This window comes from Bos indicus x Bos taurus, chromosome 10 (assembly GCF_003369695.1).
Source record: "Bos indicus x Bos taurus breed Angus x Brahman F1 hybrid chromosome 10, Bos_hybrid_MaternalHap_v2.0, whole genome shotgun sequence".
Classification (NCBI taxonomy): Eukaryota; Metazoa; Chordata; class Mammalia; order Artiodactyla; family Bovidae; genus Bos; species Bos indicus x Bos taurus.
In genome coordinates this window covers 29,736,945-29,758,236 of record NC_040085.1, presented here as the reverse complement: position 1 = coordinate 29,758,236, position 21,292 = coordinate 29,736,945, and the positions used below count along the sequence as shown (strand labels likewise).

Below are 21,292 nucleotides of genomic sequence, written 5' to 3'. Positions count from 1 at the left end.
AAAATATAAATATAGAAATCACAGCACAACCATGATTGGTATTTATGTAGAAATTTTATATATAGTTTAAAGAATAATATTTAAAAAAATCACAATATTGTAAAGTAATTATCCTCCAATTAAAATAAACTAATTAATAAAAAAAAAAAATAAAAACATCAAATGACCCAGGTGTTGAGTTTTCAGACAGATTTTAAAGCAGCTAACTCAATGATGCTCCATAATATAAAGGTAAAAATATTTTAAATGAATGGAAAGACAGAAATTCTCAACTGACACACAGAAACTATGAAAAAGAATCAAATGGAAATTTTAGACCTGAAAAACACAATATCTGAAGTAAACAATTTACTGGATATACTCAATATCAGAATGGAAAAGACTGAAAAAAAGAGTAAATGAACCTGAAGACAAATCAATAAAAACTGCCCACCCTAAAGAATAGAAAGAATTAAGTTAAAATTTTGTTTTAAATGAACAGAGCTTCATGGACCTGCGGGACAGTATCAGAGAGTCTAATATATGTGGAACTGAAGTTCCAGAAAAAAAGGTATAGAAAAGTATTTTAAAAATAATGGCTGAAAACTTTTCAAATTTTGTGAAAGGCATGTCTTTACAAATTCAAAAAGCCCAGTAAACCCCAAATGGATTAAATATAAAGGCAATCATACCCAGATACATCATGATCAAATTGCTGAAAAGCAATGTTAAAGAAAAAAAAAACTTAGAGAAAATCAACTCATTACAAAAAGGGGGAAGAACCATTCAAATGACTATAGATGTCCCATCAGATATCAGAGAGTCTAGAAGACAGAAACATGCTACAAGAATTGTTGGACCAAAAGTCTACATCCAATGAAAATATCCTTCAGAAATAAAGATGAATAAAGACACTCTCAGGGGATTCCCTGGGGGTCCAGTTGTTAAAATACCACGCTTCCAAAACAGGAGGCACGGGTTTGATCCCTGGTTAGGAAATCAAGATTCTGCATGCTGTAAGGCTGGAGGTGGGGGGGGAGGGAGAGACATTCTCAGATGAAGAAAAACTAAGAGAATTTATTGGAAAAGATTCACTCTAAATGAATGACTAGGAAAAAACTTCTTTTGTCTGACAGGAAATGATATCAGAGGAAAACCTGGAACTTCAGGAATAAGGAGAACAAAAATGGTAAATATAACAGACTATTTTTCTCCTAAGTTCTTTAAAATACATATGGCTTTTGAAAGCAAAAATTATAACATTGTCTGATGAGATTCTCAATGTATGTAAATGTAATACTTAACACCAGTATATCAAGAAAGTAGGGAAGATATAGAACCTATATGATTATAAAGCTTCTATTATTTTACTTGAAGTGGTAAAATATTAACTCTAAGTAGACTGTGAAAGGTTAGGTATATGTATTATATACCCTAGAGGAACCACTAAAAAAATAACAGTCAATAAAGTGAAATACTAAAAAAAACCCAAAAAACAACAATCCAAAAGAAGACAGTAAAGGGGCAACAAAGGAACAAAAGACAGAGAAACTGAAAACAAATATTAAAATAACATATCTAAATCCCACAAAGTTGGTAATTCCATCAAAATGTTCTAAATAAACCACATAAAAAACATTGTGAGAGTTGAGAAAAACACAACATCCAACTCGTTGCTGTGTATAAGAACCACTTTTAATAAAAAGACACTGTCAAGTTAAAAGGGAAAAGAGAAACCTGATTTAAAAATGGAGAGAAGACCTTAACAGACTTTTTCCAAAGAGGAAAGGCAGATAGCTAAAAGGCACATGAAAAGATGCTTGACATCAGTAATCTTCAGGGAAATGCAAGTCAAAACCACAACGAGGTATCACCTCACACCTGTCAGAATGACCATCATCAGAAAGAACACAAATCACAAACGTTGTCGAGGATGTGGAGAATCCTTGTACAGTGTTAGTGGGAATGTAAACTGCTACAGCCAATGTGGAAAAGAGCATGGAGGTTTCTCAAAAAACTAAAAATAGAACTACCATATGACCCAGCAATTCCATTCCTGGGTATGTATCTGAAAAAAACAAAAACACTAATATGAAGACACATGCACCCCAGTGTTCAGAGCAGCATTATTTACAACTGCCAAGATATGGAAGCAACCTAATTGTCACCAACAGATGAATGGAAAAACAAGATGTGGTATACATATATAGTAGAATACTATTCAGTCACAGAAAAGAATGAAATTTTGCCATTTGCAACAACATGGATGGACTTGGAGGGGATTATGTTAAGTGAAATAAGTCAGAAGAAGTGAGAAGTGAAGTTGCTCAGTCGTGTCCGACTCTTTGCGACCCCATGGACTGTAGCCTACCAGGCTCCTCCCTCCATGGGATTCTCCAGGCAAGAGTACTGGAGTGGGTTGCCATTTTCCTTCTCCAGGGGATCTTCCCAACCCAGGGATCGAACCTGGGTCTCCCGCATTCTAGGCAGATGCTTTAACCTCTGAGCCACCAGGGACTCAAAATAAGTCAGACAAAGAGACAAATACTGCATAATATCACTTAAATGTGGAATCTAAGAAATACAACAAACTAGTGAATAAACAAAAAAGAAACTTACAGATATAGAGAACAAATTAGTCATTACTAGTGGGGAGAGGCAAAATAGGGGTAGGGGATAGGAACGTACAAACTATTAGGTACAAACTAAGCTACGAGGACATATTGTACAACACAGGGAATATAGTTGATATTTTATAATAACTATAGATGGAGTGTGTGCACACACTAAGTCACTTCAGTCGTGCCCAACTCTGTGACCCTATGGATTGTGGCCAGCCAGGCTCCTCTGCCAACTGGATTCTCCAGGCAAGAATACTTTAGTGGTTGCCATGCAGGGTCTTCCTGATCTAGGGACCAAATCCACATTTCTTATGCCTACTGCAATGGCAGGTGGGTTCTTTACCATTAGCACCACCCGGAGTATAACCTTTAAATATTGTGGATTACTACATTGTATACCTTTAACTTCTACAGTACTGTACATCGACTACCCTTCAATAAAAAGAACCCCCTTTGTTAATAAAAGGAAATCCACACAAAATCCTGTAATATGAATGTTTGTAGCAGCATTATTTCATAATTGCCAAAAAATGAAAACAACCTAATGCCCAATAACTGATGAATGGATAAGTCATGCACTGTATCTATAGAATGACATATTATTCCGCAATAAAAACGAAATACTGATATATGCCACAACTATGTTCATCTATACGGTAAGTGAAAGAAGCCAGTCACAAAAGACCACATAACGTAGGATTCCATTTATGTGCAATGTCCAGAATAGGGAAACCCAGAGAGAGAAAGCAGATTAATGGTTGCCTGGAACTGGATTGAGAGGGAATGGAGAGTCACTGCTAATCAGTTCAGTTCAGTTCAGTTGCTCAATTGTAGCTGACTCTTTGGAACCCCATGGACTGCACCAGGCCAGGCTTCCCTGTCCATCACCAACTCCGGGAGCGTGCTCAAACTCATGTCCATTAAGTTGGTGATGCCATCCAACCATTTCATCCACTGTCATCCCCTTCTTCTACCTTCAATCTTTCCCAGCATCAGGTCTTTTCCAACGAGTCACTTCTTTGTATCAGGTGGCCTGAGTATTGGAGCTTCAGCATCAGTTCTTCCAATTAATATTCAGGACTGATTTCCTTTAGGATTGACTGGTTTGATCTCCTTGCAGTCCAAGAGACTTTCAAGAGTCTTCTCCCACACCACAGTTCAAAAGCATCAATTTTTCGGTGCTCAGCTTTCTTTATAGTCCAACTCTCACATCCATATACATGACTACTGGAAAAACCATAGCTTTTACTATATGGATCTTTGTTGGCAAAGTAATGTCTCTGCTTTTTAATATACTGTCTAGGTTGGTCATAGCTTATCTTCAGGGCAAGTGTCTTTTAATTTCATGGCTGCAGTCACCATCTGCAGTGATTCTGGAGCCCAAGAAAATAAAGTCTGTCACTGTTTCCATTGTTTCTCCATCTATTTGCCATGAAGTGATGGGACTGGGTGCCGTGATCTTAGTTTTCTGAATGTTGAGTTTTAAGCCAGCTTTTTCACTCTCCTCTTTCACTTTCATCAAAAGCCTCTTTAGTTCTTCTTCACTTTCTGCCATAAGCGTAGTGTCTTTTGCATATTTCACGTTATTGCTATTTCTCCTGACCATCTTGATTCCAGCTTGTGCTTCATCCAGCCCGGCATTTCACATGATGTACTCTGCATATAAGTTAAATAAGCACGGTGACAATATACAGCCTTGACGTACTCCTTTCCCAATTTGGAACCAGTCTGTTGTTCTATGTCTGGTTCTAACTGTTGCTTCTTGACCTGCATACAGATTTCTCAGGAGGCAGGTAAGGTGGTCTGGTATTCCCATCTTTTTCAGAATTTTCCAGTTTGTTGTGATCCACAGAGTCAAAGGCTTTAGCATAGTCAGTGAAGCGTAAGTAGATGTTTTTCTGGAATTCTCTTGCTTTTTCTATGATCCAACAAATGTTGGCAATTTGATGTCTGGTTCCTCTGCCTTTTCTAAATCCAGCTTGAACATCTGGAAGTTCTTGGTTCACGTACTGTTGAAGCCTGCTGCTGCTGCTGCTAAGTCGCTTCAGTCGTGTCCAACTCTGTGCGACCCCATAGACAGCAGCCCACTAGGCACCCCTGTCCCTGGGATTCCCTAGGCAAGAACACTGGAGTGGGTTGCCATTTCCGTCTCCGATGCATGAAAGTGAAGTCGCTCAGTCATGCCCGACTCTTAGCGACCCCATGGACTGCAGCCTACCAGGCTCCTCCGTCCACGGGATTTTCCAGGCAAGAGTATTGGAGTGGGTCGCAACTGCCTAGCTTGGAGAAATTTGAGTATTACTTTGCTAGCATGTGAGAAGAGTGCAATTGTGTGGTAGTTTGAACATTCTTTGGCATTGCCTTTCTTTGGGATTGGAATGAAAACTGACCTTTTCCAGTTCTGTGGAATAATAGTAAGTATGGAATTCATTTTGGGATGTTAAAAATGTTTAAAATTAGATTGTGGCAATGGTTGCATACCTTTAAAACTGTTAGGAAAAAAAGTAAAGAAAGGAAAAGACATATCATGAAAACTAAAGAAAGCTGGACTGACTATATTAATATCAGATCAAGCTGACTTCAGAAAAAGTATGATCAGGGATAAAGATGAACATTATATGATGATAAAGGGATCAATTCTAAATGTGTATTTACTTAATAGAACTTCAAAATATATGTAGCAAGGCTGATAGGAGCTCAAAGAAGAGATAAATTCACAATAAAAGAGGGAATTCCCTGGTGGTCCAGTGGTTAGGACTCTGAACTCTCATTTTCGAGGGCCCAGGTTCAGTTCCTGGAAGGGGAACAAAGATCCCACAGGCTGTGTGGGAAAAAAAAGAAAAAGAAAATCCCACAAAAAAAAACCCACAATAAAAGAGACTTCAAGATTCCTTTCTCAGTAATTGACAGAATAAGTAAACAGAAAGTCAGCAAGGATAAAGAAGACCAGAACTGACTACCAATCTACTTGACCTAAGAGTGACATTTATAAAATATTTTATTCCAAAATAGCAGAAAACACATTTTTCAGGTGTACACAAAACATTCACATATTCTGGGCCATAGAGTGAACCTTAATAAATTAGAAAGACTTGAAACCATACAAGTTATGTTCTCTAACCATAATGGAATTAAACTAGAAATCAGTAGCAGGGAGATGTCTGAAAAATCTCCAAACATTTCCTAATAACACACTTCTATATATCCCATGGATCAAAAGGAAGACATAAGGAAAATTAGAAAATATTTTGAACTGAATGAAAATGAAAATATAGTATTATTATCAAAATCTGTGGGATACAGCTAAAGCAGTGCTTAGACAGAAATCTTTTATATTAGGAAAAAAAGCTCTAGAAAACAGTGCTCTAAGTGTCACCTTAAATTAGAAAAGGGGCAAGTTAAACCCAAAGTAAGCACAAAGAAGGAAATAATAAAGAGCAGAAATTAATAAAATCAGGAGCAGAGTATCAATTAAGATTAAAAAATCAATGGAAGCAAAAGCTGATTTCCTAAAAAGATCAATAGAAACTGATAAACCAGAGGACCAGTATCAGGATTATCAATATGAAAAAACAAAGAAGGAAGGTCACTACCTAACCTATAGACATTAAAAAGATAATAAAGGAATACTATGAACACCTCTATGCCTACTAACTCATCACTTAGATGAAGCGGACCAAGTCCTTGAAAGACAAAAACTACCAAAGCCTATTCAAAGAAATAAAAGATCTAAATAAATGGAGAAATACATCTTGTTCATGCATAATACTAATCAAAATCCTAGAAAGGTGATTCTAGAATTTATACAGAAAGTCAAATGAAGTAGAAGAGTTAAAAAGAACAATTAACTGATTTCCAGACTTACTATAACTCTTCAGCAATCCAGATAAGGGTAATATATACCAATGATAGACATTAAGATCAAAAGAGAAAACAGAGTAACAAATAAACCTACACAAATATGATCACCTGATTTTTGACAAAAATGCAAAGGTACTTCAATGGAGAAAACCTTTTCAACAAAAGGCACGTGAATAAATAAGGCTCATAGGTAAAAAAAAAAAGAACCTTAATACCTTCTACAAAAATTAACTCAAAATGGATCACAAATTTAAAAACAAAAAGTAAAACTATAACATTTCAGGATAAAAACACAGGAGAAAAATCTTTGTGACCTTCAGCTAGATGAAATTCTTAGATATACCAAAAGCACAACCCATACAAGAAATAATTGATAAATTAAACTTCTTCAAAATTAAAAACTTCTGTACTGTAAAAGTCACTTCCAGAATTAAGCTGGGAGAAAGGTTTATGAATCATTCATCTGACAAAAGACTTGTATTCAGAATAAAGAACTCTTACAACTCAAATGCATTATGCTAAATGAAAGCAACCCGAATCAAAAGACTATATACTATATGATTCCACTGACATGATATTATGGAAAAGTCTAAACTATAGGGCTGGAGAATAGATCAGTGGTTGCCAGAGGTTGGGACTGTGAGTAGGTGTTGACCACAAAGGGACAGAATATGGGAATTCTATGGAGTGATGAAATAATTCAACTATATCTTAATGATGATAATGGTTACATGTTTCTATTTACTTGTGAAAACATACAGAACTGTACATCAAAGACTATATTTTACTGTATATTAAATAGAAAATATTGAAATATTGTCTTTTAAAAAACCAAATAGTAATGAAATTAACTTGCCAATCCACAGAGAGCACTTTATTCAGATGCAAAACAACTTTTTGTATCTATTAAAGAGTTACAAAAAGCTGCAGAGAGGAAGTTTACCTGTGCTGGGACTGCAGTCTTTCCAGTGGTTCAGCCTTCTGTTCAATACCTTCTTGAAATATCAGATCTGCTTTCTTAAAGTTTTCTCTAGCTTCATATTCTTCAGCCCATGAGATATAAAACTGAGCAAGTGAAATGCCAATTCCTTGGTTATGTAAATAACTGTACATATCCAAAGGTTCATTGCATAAATGCCCCTGTAACAAATTAAAAGCATTAGCAGTTAACCAATTTTTCTTCACATTTTGTCTGTTATGTGCCAGTCACTGGAGATACAATATGTAGTTTCTGCACTGAAAAAAATATTATCTATTATTATAACACAAGATTATAAGGAATATATTGGGAGGACCTAAAACACATTTACACTAATCCCTTACCTGACAAAAGTAAGGAATTAATTTGTAAGAAAAAGAAATGGGGAAGAAAGCTTTCAAGAATGCATGACATTTGAGTGTGGCCCTTAAGGAGAAATAGACTTATATAAGGTAAAGAGTGGGAAATGAAGTGCACTCTAGGCAGAGGAAAAAGCATAAGCAAAGACACTGAAGACTAAATTTGTGGAGGTGTAGGCTAGATAGAAGTTTGAGGAAAAAAGGTGTGACCAGGCTTGAAAGTCAAGCTCATCAATTGTAAATATACCTGATAGTCAATGTTATATGTGTTGGGGTAGGAGAGCTAAGAAATGACACGGTCAAATCTGTATTTTAAAAGGGACCTTATTAAGACCAGCTACAATACAGATAATTCGAGCAGCAAAAAGGGAAAGGGAAGGGATCAGTAAAATCCCACACCACTCACAAGTTTGATATATTTTTTCAGTCTTTATTTTTCTCTTGAGGAAAAAAAGGAACATATATCATTTTTCCACAGGATAAAAAGATTTTTGTCATTTTATAGTTTTAATCATAATTAAATATTTTTATTCCATTTAACTGTGCATCATTCATTTTTCCATGCTGCTACTTAATTAATATTTTTGAACAGGTGAACAATGTTCCATCTAGTAGATCTTTCATCATTTAACTATTCCCTTATTTTTTGGACAAACCACTTCTAATTTTTCCCAATTGTAAATAACTGTGTAATGAATACCTTTAAGCATATTGCCTTTCACATTTTACATTATTCCCTTAAGATAAATTCCTATAAGTGGAACTATGTTAAAAAGTAAATTGCTTTCTAAGATGGTTATACAAATTTAAAATGTTAGTAGTTATTTCCAAACATAATTTCATAGCTAATATTTATTTTTAAAAGTTTCTACTTTCATATAAAAATAACATTTCAGTGTTCTCATTAAGAGTTCTTTTACTACTGCAGAGGATAATATTTTCTCCTGTTCATTTACTACATGTATTTTCATTCATATCTTTCTGTTCCTGATTGCGTAGCCTTGGTTTAGTCTGCCTCGTATGTTTTACCATACATCTCAACACTTTCCCTCTTTCTCTCCTGTTAGACTTAACCCATCTGTCTTTCTCAATAAAGTAAGTTCCACAAAGGCAGAAAACATTGCTCTCTACTACATTCCAGTCCCTACCCACGGTCTAGTAGAAAAAAATGAAATGTTCCATTTATATCTTTAACAAAATCCATTAGTATCTTATAGTTTAATTTCACAGTAATTCAGTAATGGAGTTTTTCTGCTTATTCAAATTAGAGATGTTTTCCCACATGTGATGATATTTCAAGCAAAGTAATAATTCTCAATGTTTATCACTGTAAGAGCAAGTCCTTGATATCTATTACTACATAAATAAAGTTTAAAATTGACTGCACTTCAGTAATGGTTTTCTGAATAGCTGTGGTGCAGCATGGGGCACTGAATACAGTTTGGGTTATTCTAGAGTGCTGAATAAGATCACTTAAGAAATAAATAAAAGGATAAGATGGTTAGATTAATCGATTCAAAAATTATTAAACATATCTTTCTGGTAACTCTTAAAAAGCCAAATTAAAACCATTTTAAACTTTTAACTAAAAATACTGGATATTTTCTAAGAACAAATTTTTCCTTAGCTAGATTTTAGTTATCCTTTATAAAAATGACTGGAAAAAACTTTCTGCAAAGCAAAAGAGTAGTTTGAGGAACCCATCTTTATTCCTTTAGACTAAGAAAGAGAGCAAAATAATTTAATATGCACCTTGTTTCCCAGGTATAAAGTTTAGAGATTACTGCTGATCACTCTAGGACTAATAATTTGAATTTGAGGGTTTTTATTTTTTTTTAATGTTGAATTTGAGGGTTATCTAGACCAGTGTTTTCCAATTACCTGTGGTGAAGGGGGCAGTTTTTTTTTTTTTTAAATGTTGAACTTGAGGGTTATCTAGACCAGTGCTTTTCCAATTACCTGCGGTGAAGGGGACAGTTTTAGGCGTGTGTGTTTAAAAGTTTTCATTGCATTGTTGACTGATATTTTTTAAAAAGACAATAAAAATAGAAGTTACAAGAAAAATGATGTGCATAGATGCACAACATTAAATTGTTAATAAAATTTCTAAACGCTTACTCTCAATTTTTGTATTTACCTTGAACAGTCTACAGATCATTCTTTCAGGAGCACTGGTTTAGATTATGCTTTTTACTCTATGATAATCATTACTCTTCACTATAAACATTGGGTTAACACAAGTGAACAGAGAAATTATTCCAATTACTACTTTTAATAGCCCCAACTAAATATAATCATAGAAACCTGGGATTAAATGTCACTTTAGAGGTTTATTTAGTTCAACCTTCTAATAAGTCACATATAAGAATATTATATATAGAATGAACAACAAAATCTATTGGTACACCATCAGGAACCACAGTCTCCATACTAACAAATCTGTTTAGCATTCTTTGTGTGCCACCCTTTCTTATAAATTCCCATAACTACTATCCCTAAGGTAATGTCACCAACTTACATAAGGATGCCAAGATATGTCAAATGACCTGCAGAAATCAAGATAATTATGTCTTCAAGATTCATTTAACTATATTAATAATTATTTTATTATATTTTAGCCAGAAATATGGAGATATATTTTAGCCAGAAAACTTATTAATTTCCAATGTTGGTATTTCATCATATTACAATGATTGTTGAAAATAGTCTATTATTTAGAATTACTTGACTACTTATTTTTAATTTTTTATATATTTTATTTAAAGTTTTTATCCAATATCTAATTCTATCACTTAAAATTCTATTCTAAATATTTACCACTTGGCATTTTTCCTTTTTTTAAAAGAATTATTTATTTATTTATTTTTGGCTGCATCAGGTCTTAGTTGGGTTAGGTGGTCTTTTTTTGAGACGTGTGGGCTTCTCTCGAGTTGTGGTGTGCAGGCTCAGTAGTTGTCGTGTGTGGGCTTTGTTGCCCCATGGCCTGTGGGATCTCAGTTCTCCAACCAGGGATTGAAACTGTGTCCCCTGCATTGGAAGGTAGATTCTTAACCACTGGACCACCAGGAAGTCCCCAGTTGCTTTTCTCTAATCTCTTTTAGAATAAAAGAGAAGAGTTAATGTCTAAGAAACTCTGGTCATCATTTTTATAAAGATGTTTTCATAAAAAATCCTCAAAAGTGTTCTTAAAAGAACTACATGTCAAGTAAGACAGTACAAAGTGGTCAGGTCAATAGTTTTAATTATAGCAACATACTAAATGAAAAAAAATGAAAGATAGATAAAATATAAACAACACTTTTTTTTATGGTGATGATTCAAAAAATGGAAGAAAGGAACAGCAGAATCACCTACAAAAGCTTTTCCCAAACAACTGTACTACTACCTACCACCTGCTGGTTCCTATATGTCCTCCCCAAGTACAGCTGCATGGACTAATGATGATTAAAATCGATAAATAACCCATTCCTACAGAGAGAGATGATCTTATCTGGCCTTATGATCACTTTTAATGGGTTAAAAAAAATATAGTAAAATGCATCTCTAGATGGAAACAATTTAACAAATATTGAGTATTTATGGAATGTTTAGTATCTACTGAACAGCTCAGTTTTTGGATGTATAAGATACCTATAGAGAAAAATCTCTTAATTTAATATTTTAAACTCAGATGGCACTTCAGAAAGACTTACCAGCTTAAGCCAGAGACTAAGAAATCGAGGATCATTATAATATCGTTTTTCTCCTTGTAGTGCTTCTACAGCTCTTTCTAGTAATGTTGACATATTGCTTTCCTTCCCGCCCTGAGGATAGTTTTGCTCTGTCCAGTTAATATATCTGAATAGGAAGAGAGGAAATGAATTATTTTTCAAGTTTAACATGTCTTGTTCCAAGATCCATTCTGGACTTTTCAAAGTAGAAATATCTAATATGTTGACAATGTTTATTTAGAGTTTTTCAGTGACATGTCCTAAACCTGTATCTCTCAAACTTTTCTAAATATTGCTAATATGTACCTGTGGGAAAAAATGAGGATGGTGGCAGACGGGTATAGCTCACAGTCACACCTCAGGAAGATACACTATGATTATTCTGCTTCTTTGTGTCTCAAAAACACTACTCTCTACTCTAACACACTGCTTCACACAACCCAGTTTGAGAAGCATAGCTAAAAGAACTCCATCTATTGAGTTTCTATTGCCCTGTTAAATAAAAAAGACTCACCTATCCCAAACATCCAGAGGGTCATTTCCAGCATAAAATCGAATTTCAGATTCAAATGCTCTGAAATTTAAACAGAAAATGTTAGCATAAGCAATAGTGATAACAGCCAAATGAACAAGTGTCACCTTTATTTTTATTCATTATTAAGTATTTAATATCAATCTAGATAAATGTATTGGAGTTTGAGAGCTTGTTAAACAGAAAGAAAAAGAATAGAAATAATCAGGATTCTGTTTGATAACATAACTGGAGAGACAAAATATGAAGAAATTAGAGAAATTTCAAGACAACTTATAGAAAAGCACTATTACACAGCATTTAAAGCTCTGGAACAAGACTCCCAAGGTTCCAGTGCAGCTCCACTAATCACTAACTGACATTAGAAAAGCTACTTAAACTCTGCTTTCAGTTACCTCATCTGTAAAATGGGGATAATAATATGATCTATCTTATTAGGTTGATTAGTCTTAAGTGTAAAGTGTTTAACAAAGTAAGTAGTTAAGTACTCAATAAATGACACCCACTACCTTTATATGCATATGATAGTACTGAAGAAGCTAAATATATACACACACATAAATATATACCCAGAAATAAGACTCTTACAGAGAAATTCCATGGATAACATTAGTCAAAGAAGAATTAGACCATATAAAAATTGGAGGAATGTTTCAGAGAAAGTGTGAAATACGACTTTATAAAGTGCTTACAAAGGCAGAGGGCTAAGATGAAGTTAAAGATTGACCAGTCAGAATAGAGGGGAAGTATTATGTAATAAACCACAATTTAAATAAACAATTTATCAATAATAACTGTATAAGGGATTATGTTTAACATAAAGAATAAGAGTAGTCCCTGACACAAAAGACCCTTAAACTCTAATAAGAAAGACAGTACATAAATGAAAAATTAACAATACAGAGCAGTATATTACAACTGCCAAGAATTGATAGTAAAGGCTTCATGATGTCAAAAGGAGGCGTTATAGAAGCAGTCGTAGAAGGTGGGACTCTGAAGGAAACATAAGATTTCAAAGAAAAAGAGAGTTTTCCAAGAGAGAGAGAAATCAGTATTGAATACAGTTGTCAAAATCAGAGAGCTTATCCAGCTATAACATAGAGTCAGTATTGGGAATAAATGGAGATATCTAGAGAGGTAAGAGAATGCTTTAAATGCAAATTTAAAGAGCTTGGATTCTGCCTGTTCAAGCCAGTACTGGTTCTTCAGTTGGAGAGTATCTTGAATATGGTAAGTAAAGATTTCAAGAAGATTAATCAGGTAACACTGAAAAAGGCTGAGACCTGGGACCCTTGGCTACAGTGCTTGTACCTGGAGAAATGTTTTCTGGAGCAAGAGAATATAAAGAAACTATAAGGGAGTTAAAAATAACTGTGTACATGAACACAGCTGGAACAAATTTTGAACAAGATACAAAAAGTCCAAAAACTCAACTGCTGCTTCTAAGGTGTCCAGAGCAAAAGCAGGGTACTGCAGTATGATCCCTGCATACAGCAAAACCAAGGGGGTGGGCAGATCACCCGAGCCACCCCTCCAGCCCAAACCTTGGACCCACCGCTACCCTCATTCCCTTTAGGGCACCAGTTGGCCCATGTTCAGGAAGCAAGCAAGGGAACCTGTTACTTGTTTTTGCTCCCTGCAGCTCTAGTCCCAGTAAAGCCTTGCTTGAATGTCTTGTCTGGCCTCTCACCAATTTCTATTGATTAAAGAATCCAAGAACCCTGTTTGATAACAACAGTATAAGAATAGGAGAAATTAGAAAAGGGGCCACAATTGTGTGACTAAAATGGTGATTTAAGTATAAGATAATGAAATAATGAAAAAAAAAATTCAAGACACTATTGATAAAAATCAACAAACCTCCAAATTTATCTATGGATTCAATGCAATCCAATTCAAATCCTAGCAGTCTCTTTTCTAGAAACTGACACAATGATTTTAAAATTTGGAAAAGCAAAGGACCAATAATAGCTGAAAGAATTTTGAAAAAGAACAAGTGGAGAACTTATTCTGACTTCAAGTCTTATTATATAAAGCTAATCAAGACAACATACAACTGATGAAAAGGTAGACAGTTAGATCAATGGAACAGAATAGAGTCTAGAAATGATCCACACATACACAACCAAATGATTTTTGACAAAAGCCCCAAAGCAATTTAATGGGGAAAGACAAAAAACTCTCTTCAACAACTGAAGGCAGATAGGCATATGAGGGTAGGGACGGAAGCATAAGACCTTTTATTCTAACCTCACGCCATGCACAAGGACAAATTTAAGATGAATCACAGACTTAAACATAAAAGCTAAAACATAGCTACTAGGAGAAAAAAAAATGACAGGATATTTTCCTTTTTTCAGAAAAAAGGACCTTTTAGGCAGGCAAAGATTTCCTAGAGGAGACACAAAAGGTACTAAAAGAAAAACACTAATTAATCAGACATCAAAATTAAAAACTTCGGCTTGTCAAAAAATACCAAGAAAATAGATAGCCATGAACTGGGAGAAAATATTTTAACACATATATTTGATAAGGGACTTGTATACAGACTACATAAAGAACTCTTTCAGTCCTATTCTTAGATGCTCAGTCATGTCCAACTCTTTTCGACCCCATGAACTGTAGACCACCAAGCTCCTCTGTCCATGGGGATTCTTCAGGCAAGAATACTGGAGTGGGATGTCATGCCCTCCTCCAGGGGATCTTCCAATTGTAAAATAAGGCAAAATATCTGAACAAACGCATCACAAAAGAAGATATATAAATGGCCAATAAACAAATAAATAAGTGCTCACTTCAGTAGTCACCTGGGAGATGGGAAGTAAAACCATCATGAGATACTATTACACATCCACCAGAATGGCTAAAATGAAAAAAACAAAAAAACAAAAAAAAACCACCACACTAAATATGGGAATGGATCTGGAGAAAGTTGATTCTAATACGTGTCTGATAGGAGTGTAAAATATTACAACCTTTTTGGAAAACAAACACTTATTCTATGACCTAGCAATGCTATTCCAAGAGAAATGACAATCTATGTCCACAAAAAGTCTTACTCTAGAATGTAAATAGCAGCTTTACCCACAAAACACATAACTGGAAAGAATCCATTTGTCCATCAACTGATAAATGGATAAACAAATGAAATACTACTCAGTTAAAAAAAAGGAACAATCTACTAAATACATGCAACGTGAAAATGCCTAAAAAATATATTGAAAGTACTGCATAATTCCATTTATATATAGTAAAATAAACAAAACTAACCTATGGTGATAAAAATGTGATCACTGGTTTCTTCATGGAGGAGGGGAAGATTGATTGGGAAGGTGCAGGAGAGAATCTTCGGAGGTAATAAAAATGTTCTGTCTTGAAATGTGTATCAAAATCACCTAAGCATACTTAAAAATTTGAGCCTTTCACTGCATGCAAATTATACTTAAAAAAATCAGGGGCTTCCCTGGTAGTCCAGTGGTTAAGAATCTTCTTGCCAACGCAGGGGACACAAGTTCGATCCCTGCTCTGAGAAGATCCTACATGCCTTGGAGCAACTAAACCCGTGCGCCACAACTACTAGACTGAGAGTCACAACTACTGAAGCCCATGTGCCTAGGTGGCCAAGAGAAGCCACCTCAATGAGAAGCCTGCGCACTGCAACAAAAAGTACTCCCTGCTCACCACAACTAGAGAAAGCCTGCACACAGCAACAAAGACCCAGCACAGTCAAAAGTTTAAAATAATAATAATAATTAGATCTTTAAAAAAAAAATCACCAATTCCTAGCAATCAACTAAATCAATGAGTATGAGAGAGCAGTGAGGTAATTCAGGTTAATTAATCTGAATTAATTAATCATTCAGATTAATTCATACCATTAATCAAAATGGAGTAGAAAAAGGAAGGTCCTACATGAGAGAAGAGATTCAGTATTTAATACACTAGTGAAATATTTATCTCATCATATGTTACAGGAAGATAAAAAGATATTTAGAAGGCAAGTAAGAGATGTAGACAGTAGTTAAATAATGCTGGAAAATTTGAATATGGAATGAGAACAGAGGGCAAAGAACACAAACTTAGGTAAAATGAAGTAGGAAGCCAACAAGCAAAAAGGAACAGTAGTTAGTGAAGTGGAAAAACTAGTACAATGTCACAGAATGTCATCAAAAAGATTTAAGAATAGAACACCATCTGTGAAACAAAAACATAAAATCCAATGCTTTTAAAGATTCAAAGAGATGATCAAGGGTAATCATTACATTAGATCAAAATTATGATAATTTTCTGATAATACAAGAATTTTTTGGTCACGAGACTGCAGGTAGAAACCAATACTTTAGTTTACCTTTTTGAAAAGAAGTGTATTTATCAAAACATTTGTCAAAGGAGAGCAAGTTTTATCATTCACTATATTGAACAATACAGTGGTATTTTTCAGCTTTTCATCACCCTGAGTTCCTTAAATTCAGTTTCTCCAAGGCTTACATTTTCTTTGGAGACCACTATTTCTTTTGCACACATTCTCAAAAATAGTTTCCTAGAACATTATAATTGAGTACAGACAAAGGATAAACAGATGCACTCTCCCTCAGTATTCAGAACACAAAGAAGCAATTTCATTAATTGATTAGTCTCAAAGAGTTAATTCTGTTTCAGGATTCAGAATGACATAATTCTTTTGGTAAATACTATAATATGATACTGCTTTGCTTATCAGTTACCCCTGTATGAGAAATATTTCTATTGATAAAGAGTTTGGCTGCTCCAGTGAAATGGAATCCTATAGCTCTTTTTCTTAAGTGCGCTTGAGGGGATCTTTAGATAGCTGTTGTGTGATAAGAAAGCAGGAGGGGAACAGATTCTCAGACTACCAATTTTTGAAGAGTAGTTTAGTACTCCACTCCTTATGCCATCCTGCATGGGTCCACGGCCACATTAACTACCACAGCTGGGGGTGAATGATGACTGGTTGGAGCCCCAACCATCCTACATACCGTTTTTGTTGTTGAAGAGTAGTGTTACAGGCAGATTCTTGCTGTGCCAGAGCTCCCTGAAGTGTGGACATGATCCGCCCCTGCCTTAAAGGTTGGACATTTTCTTTACTCAGCTCCCATTCATCTCCCTCCAAGGACATGATGTCACTGTGAAGAGAGAAACAAAAGTAAATCTCATACTAACACTGAATTGTTACAACACTGGATTATTGTAAATGTTTTCAGAAAAGTGATAATTCATGATCTTTGGGTTAAATACAGTGGGCCAGCAGATTAGTAGTGTTATTAATGTTATACTCCTAACCTTCTATCTGTGACCTGGTTTCCAAGTTCAAGGCTGCAGTATTACCTAATGGAAGAGAGAACATGGCTACAGTATTGTGAGCAATATCCTAAGAAGAAAGTTTATGACAGGAAGAAAGAAGGGAAAAAAATATTATAAATTTGGCAAAGTAGACAAAAGTCAGATTGATGCCTATCACTGAATACATCACCTTGTTTAATTTAAAATTAGCAAAGTGTTTATCAGACTAACCCCATGTTTCAACTGATTACTTAAAGCTGAAGTTTATATATATAGGTTGCCCAGAGTAGAAGCAGACAAAAATACAGTTTACTGGTCATAAATGGCTCCTCCAATTATGTCAATTCTATGGGGGGGAATCTGCAAAAGCTTTTTGGAGGTAATCACCACAAAGGGTATATACTCTGAACTTCAGAGCTCTACAATCCTCGAAGAGAAGTTTACTTCTGGCCAAGAGATGCTATTTCTGTGTTTAAAACAGAGACAGACAGGCACTATTTTTCAAAAATAAAGTGAAAGTTTTGTGTGACCTCAGTCTAGACAAGAGCTAAAAACTCCCTTCAGGAAAACAAACTGTAAGTGATTAATAATGTAAGTTGTAACTACTCTTATCTTTTTAACTATTTTGTGTAAATATAAGGGCCATGTCATTTATTTTTCTATTCTCATGATCTAACACAGGATCTAACAGTAGTAAGCAGTGAATAAATATTGAGGTTTCTAGATTTCTTCTCTTACAATAGCAATTAAAATATCTGTTAAATGTCCAAAATTGAGCTGGGATTGCTTCCTCCCTCCCTTCTCCTCTTGCCTCCTCAAAGACCTGCTTTTTCCCTCATCTCAAATAAATGGCAATTTCATTTATCCAGCTCTCAAGTAAAAAATCTTAATGCCAACCTAGACACCCCTCTCACAGCCCCCAGTCATCCAGCAAGTCCTGTTGGTTCCACCTCCAGAACATATCCAGAAATAAGCCTTCTTCTCAGCATCTCCACTGTTTTCAGCCTGACTCAAGCCACCATCTTCTCTTGCCTGGACTATTTAAATAATGTCTAAACTGGTTTCTCTGCTTCCATCCTTTTCTACCTTTAGTCTTTTCGATACTGCAGCCAAAGTGATCCTGTTTAAACCCATGTCAGATCATGTCTTTCTTTTGCTCAAAACCCTCCAATAACTTTCAACTACAGAGTAAAAGCCAAGTCCTTCCAATGCCTGCATCTTCACCATTTTTACTTCCTTTTATTCTCTGGTTCATTCTGCTCCAATTACTCAGCCAGTGCCCCTGCCTCACCCAACTCTCACCTTCAGTCTTTGTACTTCTCCCCCCAGATCAATGCATGACTAACTCTTGAGTTTCCTTCCAGTCTTGATCCAAATAACACCTTTTCAGTGAGGCCCTCTGTTCAAAACTATCAAAAATTGCACCAACCCTCCTCCTCCCCAGTTTTGTTTGTTTTGTACCAACCACTATCTACCTTTTAGTTTATTTATCCTGTTTTCCCTACCCTCATCCCACCCAGAACTTAAGCTTCATAAGGATAGGGATTTTTGTGTTTTTGTTACACCTAGTACTTTGTAGGTGGTTAATAAATATATCTCGCATGACATCACTATATTTTAAATGGATAACCAATAAGGTCCTATCCTATTGCATAGGGAACTCTGCTTAATGTTAGGTGGCACTCCGGATAGGAGGGGAGTTTAGGGGAGAATGGATACATGTATGGCTGAGTCCTTTTGCTGTCCACCTGAAACTATTACAATAGTGTTAATCGGCTATACTCCAATATAAAATAAAAAGTATATATATCTTTTGCATGAATTAAAGAGCTCGTAAAATGACATTTATCTAAGTACTGTGTGGTGGTGGTAGTGCTCAGTGGTGTCTGATTCTCTGTGACCCTATGGAGTGTAGCCTACCAGGCTCCTCTGTCCATGGAATTTTCCAGGCAAGAATACTGGAGCTGCCATTTATTGCTTCAGAGGATCTTCCCAACCCAGGGATCGAACCCGAGTCTCTCTTGTGTCTCTTGTATTGGCAGGCAGATCCTATACCACTGCGCCACCTAGGAAGCCCATAAGTACCGTGTAGCCCCTAATGAAAACGCACATAGAATTTCAATCCAGAAGAGCTTGCTGCTAAGCTGCTAAGTCGCTTCAGTCGTGTCCGACTCTGTGCGACCCCATAGACGGCAGCCCACCAGGCTCCCCCGTCCCTGGGATTCTCCAGGCAAGAACACTGGAGTGGGTTGCCATTTCTTTATGGATAAATAAGGAAGAGCAGCAAGCATGAGGAGAAGGGCTTTTCAGATTTCTAACTATGCTACTAACTTAAAGACAGCACCTACCATGTACTAAGCACTTATTTGGAGGCAGTTACTTTACAAATACTCTGAATTCTCCCAGAACTCGGAATGGTAGGTAGCGTTAACAGCAGCATCTTCCATTTAAAGACGTATCCAAAGTCACAGAGTTAGCGAATGGCTGGGCTGAGATACAAACACAGACCACAAATTCCAAGCCCTTTGGACCCCCGGGGTCCCACAGCCTCCTTGGCTTTGCAGCTGGACGCAGCAGGATTCTCACGCGCCCTCAGCGCACTGAGGTCAGTGCTAACCCTGTGCCTTCACCTCCACTCCTCGCGTCCAATTCCAGCAGGGAGGACGATTCGGTTGGGCCTGCTCTTCTCCTGGACTGCTCTCAGCGGAGCCTCTGTCACTGCCAGGCACCCTAGGAGCTCGCAGGCCCAGCTCCCGGCCGCCCTTCTCCGGTACCTACCTCGGAGCACCCCTTTCCTTCTGCATCGCCGCCATCCTGCATTCCCGGCTCAGGGCCTCGTCCTCCCGCGGGCCTTTCTTCAGAGCCTCAGATCGCCTGGGCCTCCTTCTGCAACCTACCCTTCGAGGCACTGAAGCGACCGGAGGGTGCTCCCCGAAAAAGCACGCACCTAATTCCCTCACGAACCAGCCACCCCAAGCTCTCACGCCCAGCCGCCAAGTTTCAAATTTAACGGTCCCGCGCGGACAACGTGCTACGCCCCTCCGCTCCTCTGCGCTCGTGCCCAAGGAATCCTGGGACTTGTAGTTTATCCCGGGTTTAGTCAACGCTGTCGCGGTGCATAGTGGGAGTGGTAGTTTCCGGGGATTGTGGCTGTCCAGGTGCTGCAAGCTTAGCGGGTGTAAATTCAGGAGGTGTAAATTCTCAACAGGTGCTTTCTGCGTCCAGGCTCTAGAGCTAATCTTTGAGGCAAGCGAGGAACATTTTAAGCATCAGAATTCTCTGATATAATGAGCATAGTGAGATGTCTCTGAGTGCTTGCTCTTGACCTGATTTCTGGACTGGCTGGCCAGGCTATGACCACCCCCTGCTGTCTGCCCCAAGTGTCACAAGTGTCCAGAGTTCTTAGGCGGCTCTGACCCAGTTGTTTCCTGCCCCGCACTTGAACTGAAGAAAACTAGAATCTAATTCTGTCGAAATCATACCAAATGTGCAACCTTAGGCAAGCGACATATTCTCTCTGACCTTCAGTTTTAACTCATCTGTAATGTGGTAATGACACCACCTTGCTTCTCTGCTGCAGTCCCAGGCAGAAAATACAGCTATGCTACAGCTCCGGAGGTTTTGCCTCTTTTCCCCTTCAGAAGACCAGCCTCTACTGACATTCTTTAGTCCCAGTTCTGATTTCTTGAGGAAGAAACCATGGTAAGCTCAGATGTGGCTGGGGAGCAGGGTTTTTGAACAAGCCTAGCTGCACAGCAGTCCTGACCGATTCACTACACTCATGAATCTCTGAGGGAGGGAGTATATTCTGTCTTCTAATGCTAACAAACTTCCATAAACTTAGCAGCTTAAAACATCACAAATTTATTACCTTACAATTTGCTAAGTCAGAAATTTGACTCAGGTCTCACACTAAACAAGATGTTGGCAGGACTGTGTTTCTGGAGGCC

The 21,292-nt window shown here is 36.8% G+C and overlaps 1 protein-coding gene across 2 annotated transcripts in view; it reads right to left on the bottom strand.

The window, feature by feature from the left end:
- BUB1B (BUB1 mitotic checkpoint serine/threonine kinase B) overlaps nt 1-20,397 on the bottom strand; it is a 55,189-nt gene extending 34,792 nt beyond the window's left edge. The window contains exons 1-5 of one of the 2 annotated variants that reach the window (XM_027553510.1): nt 20,121-20,397; nt 17,039-17,185; nt 12,024-12,083; nt 11,492-11,636; nt 7,405-7,601 (exon numbers count right to left, since the gene is read on the bottom strand). In XM_027553510.1, the coding sequence (XP_027409311.1) occupies nt 7,405-7,601; nt 11,492-11,636; nt 12,024-12,083; nt 17,039-17,185; nt 20,121-20,155 (584 nt within the window). In that variant the 5' untranslated portion in view covers nt 20,156-20,397. The remainder of the gene's footprint in view (nt 1-7,404; nt 7,602-11,491; nt 11,637-12,023; nt 12,084-17,038; nt 17,186-20,120) is intronic. The other variant, XM_027553509.1, reaches the window with a different exon arrangement.
- Between the last annotated feature and the right edge of the window lie 895 nt (nt 20,398-21,292).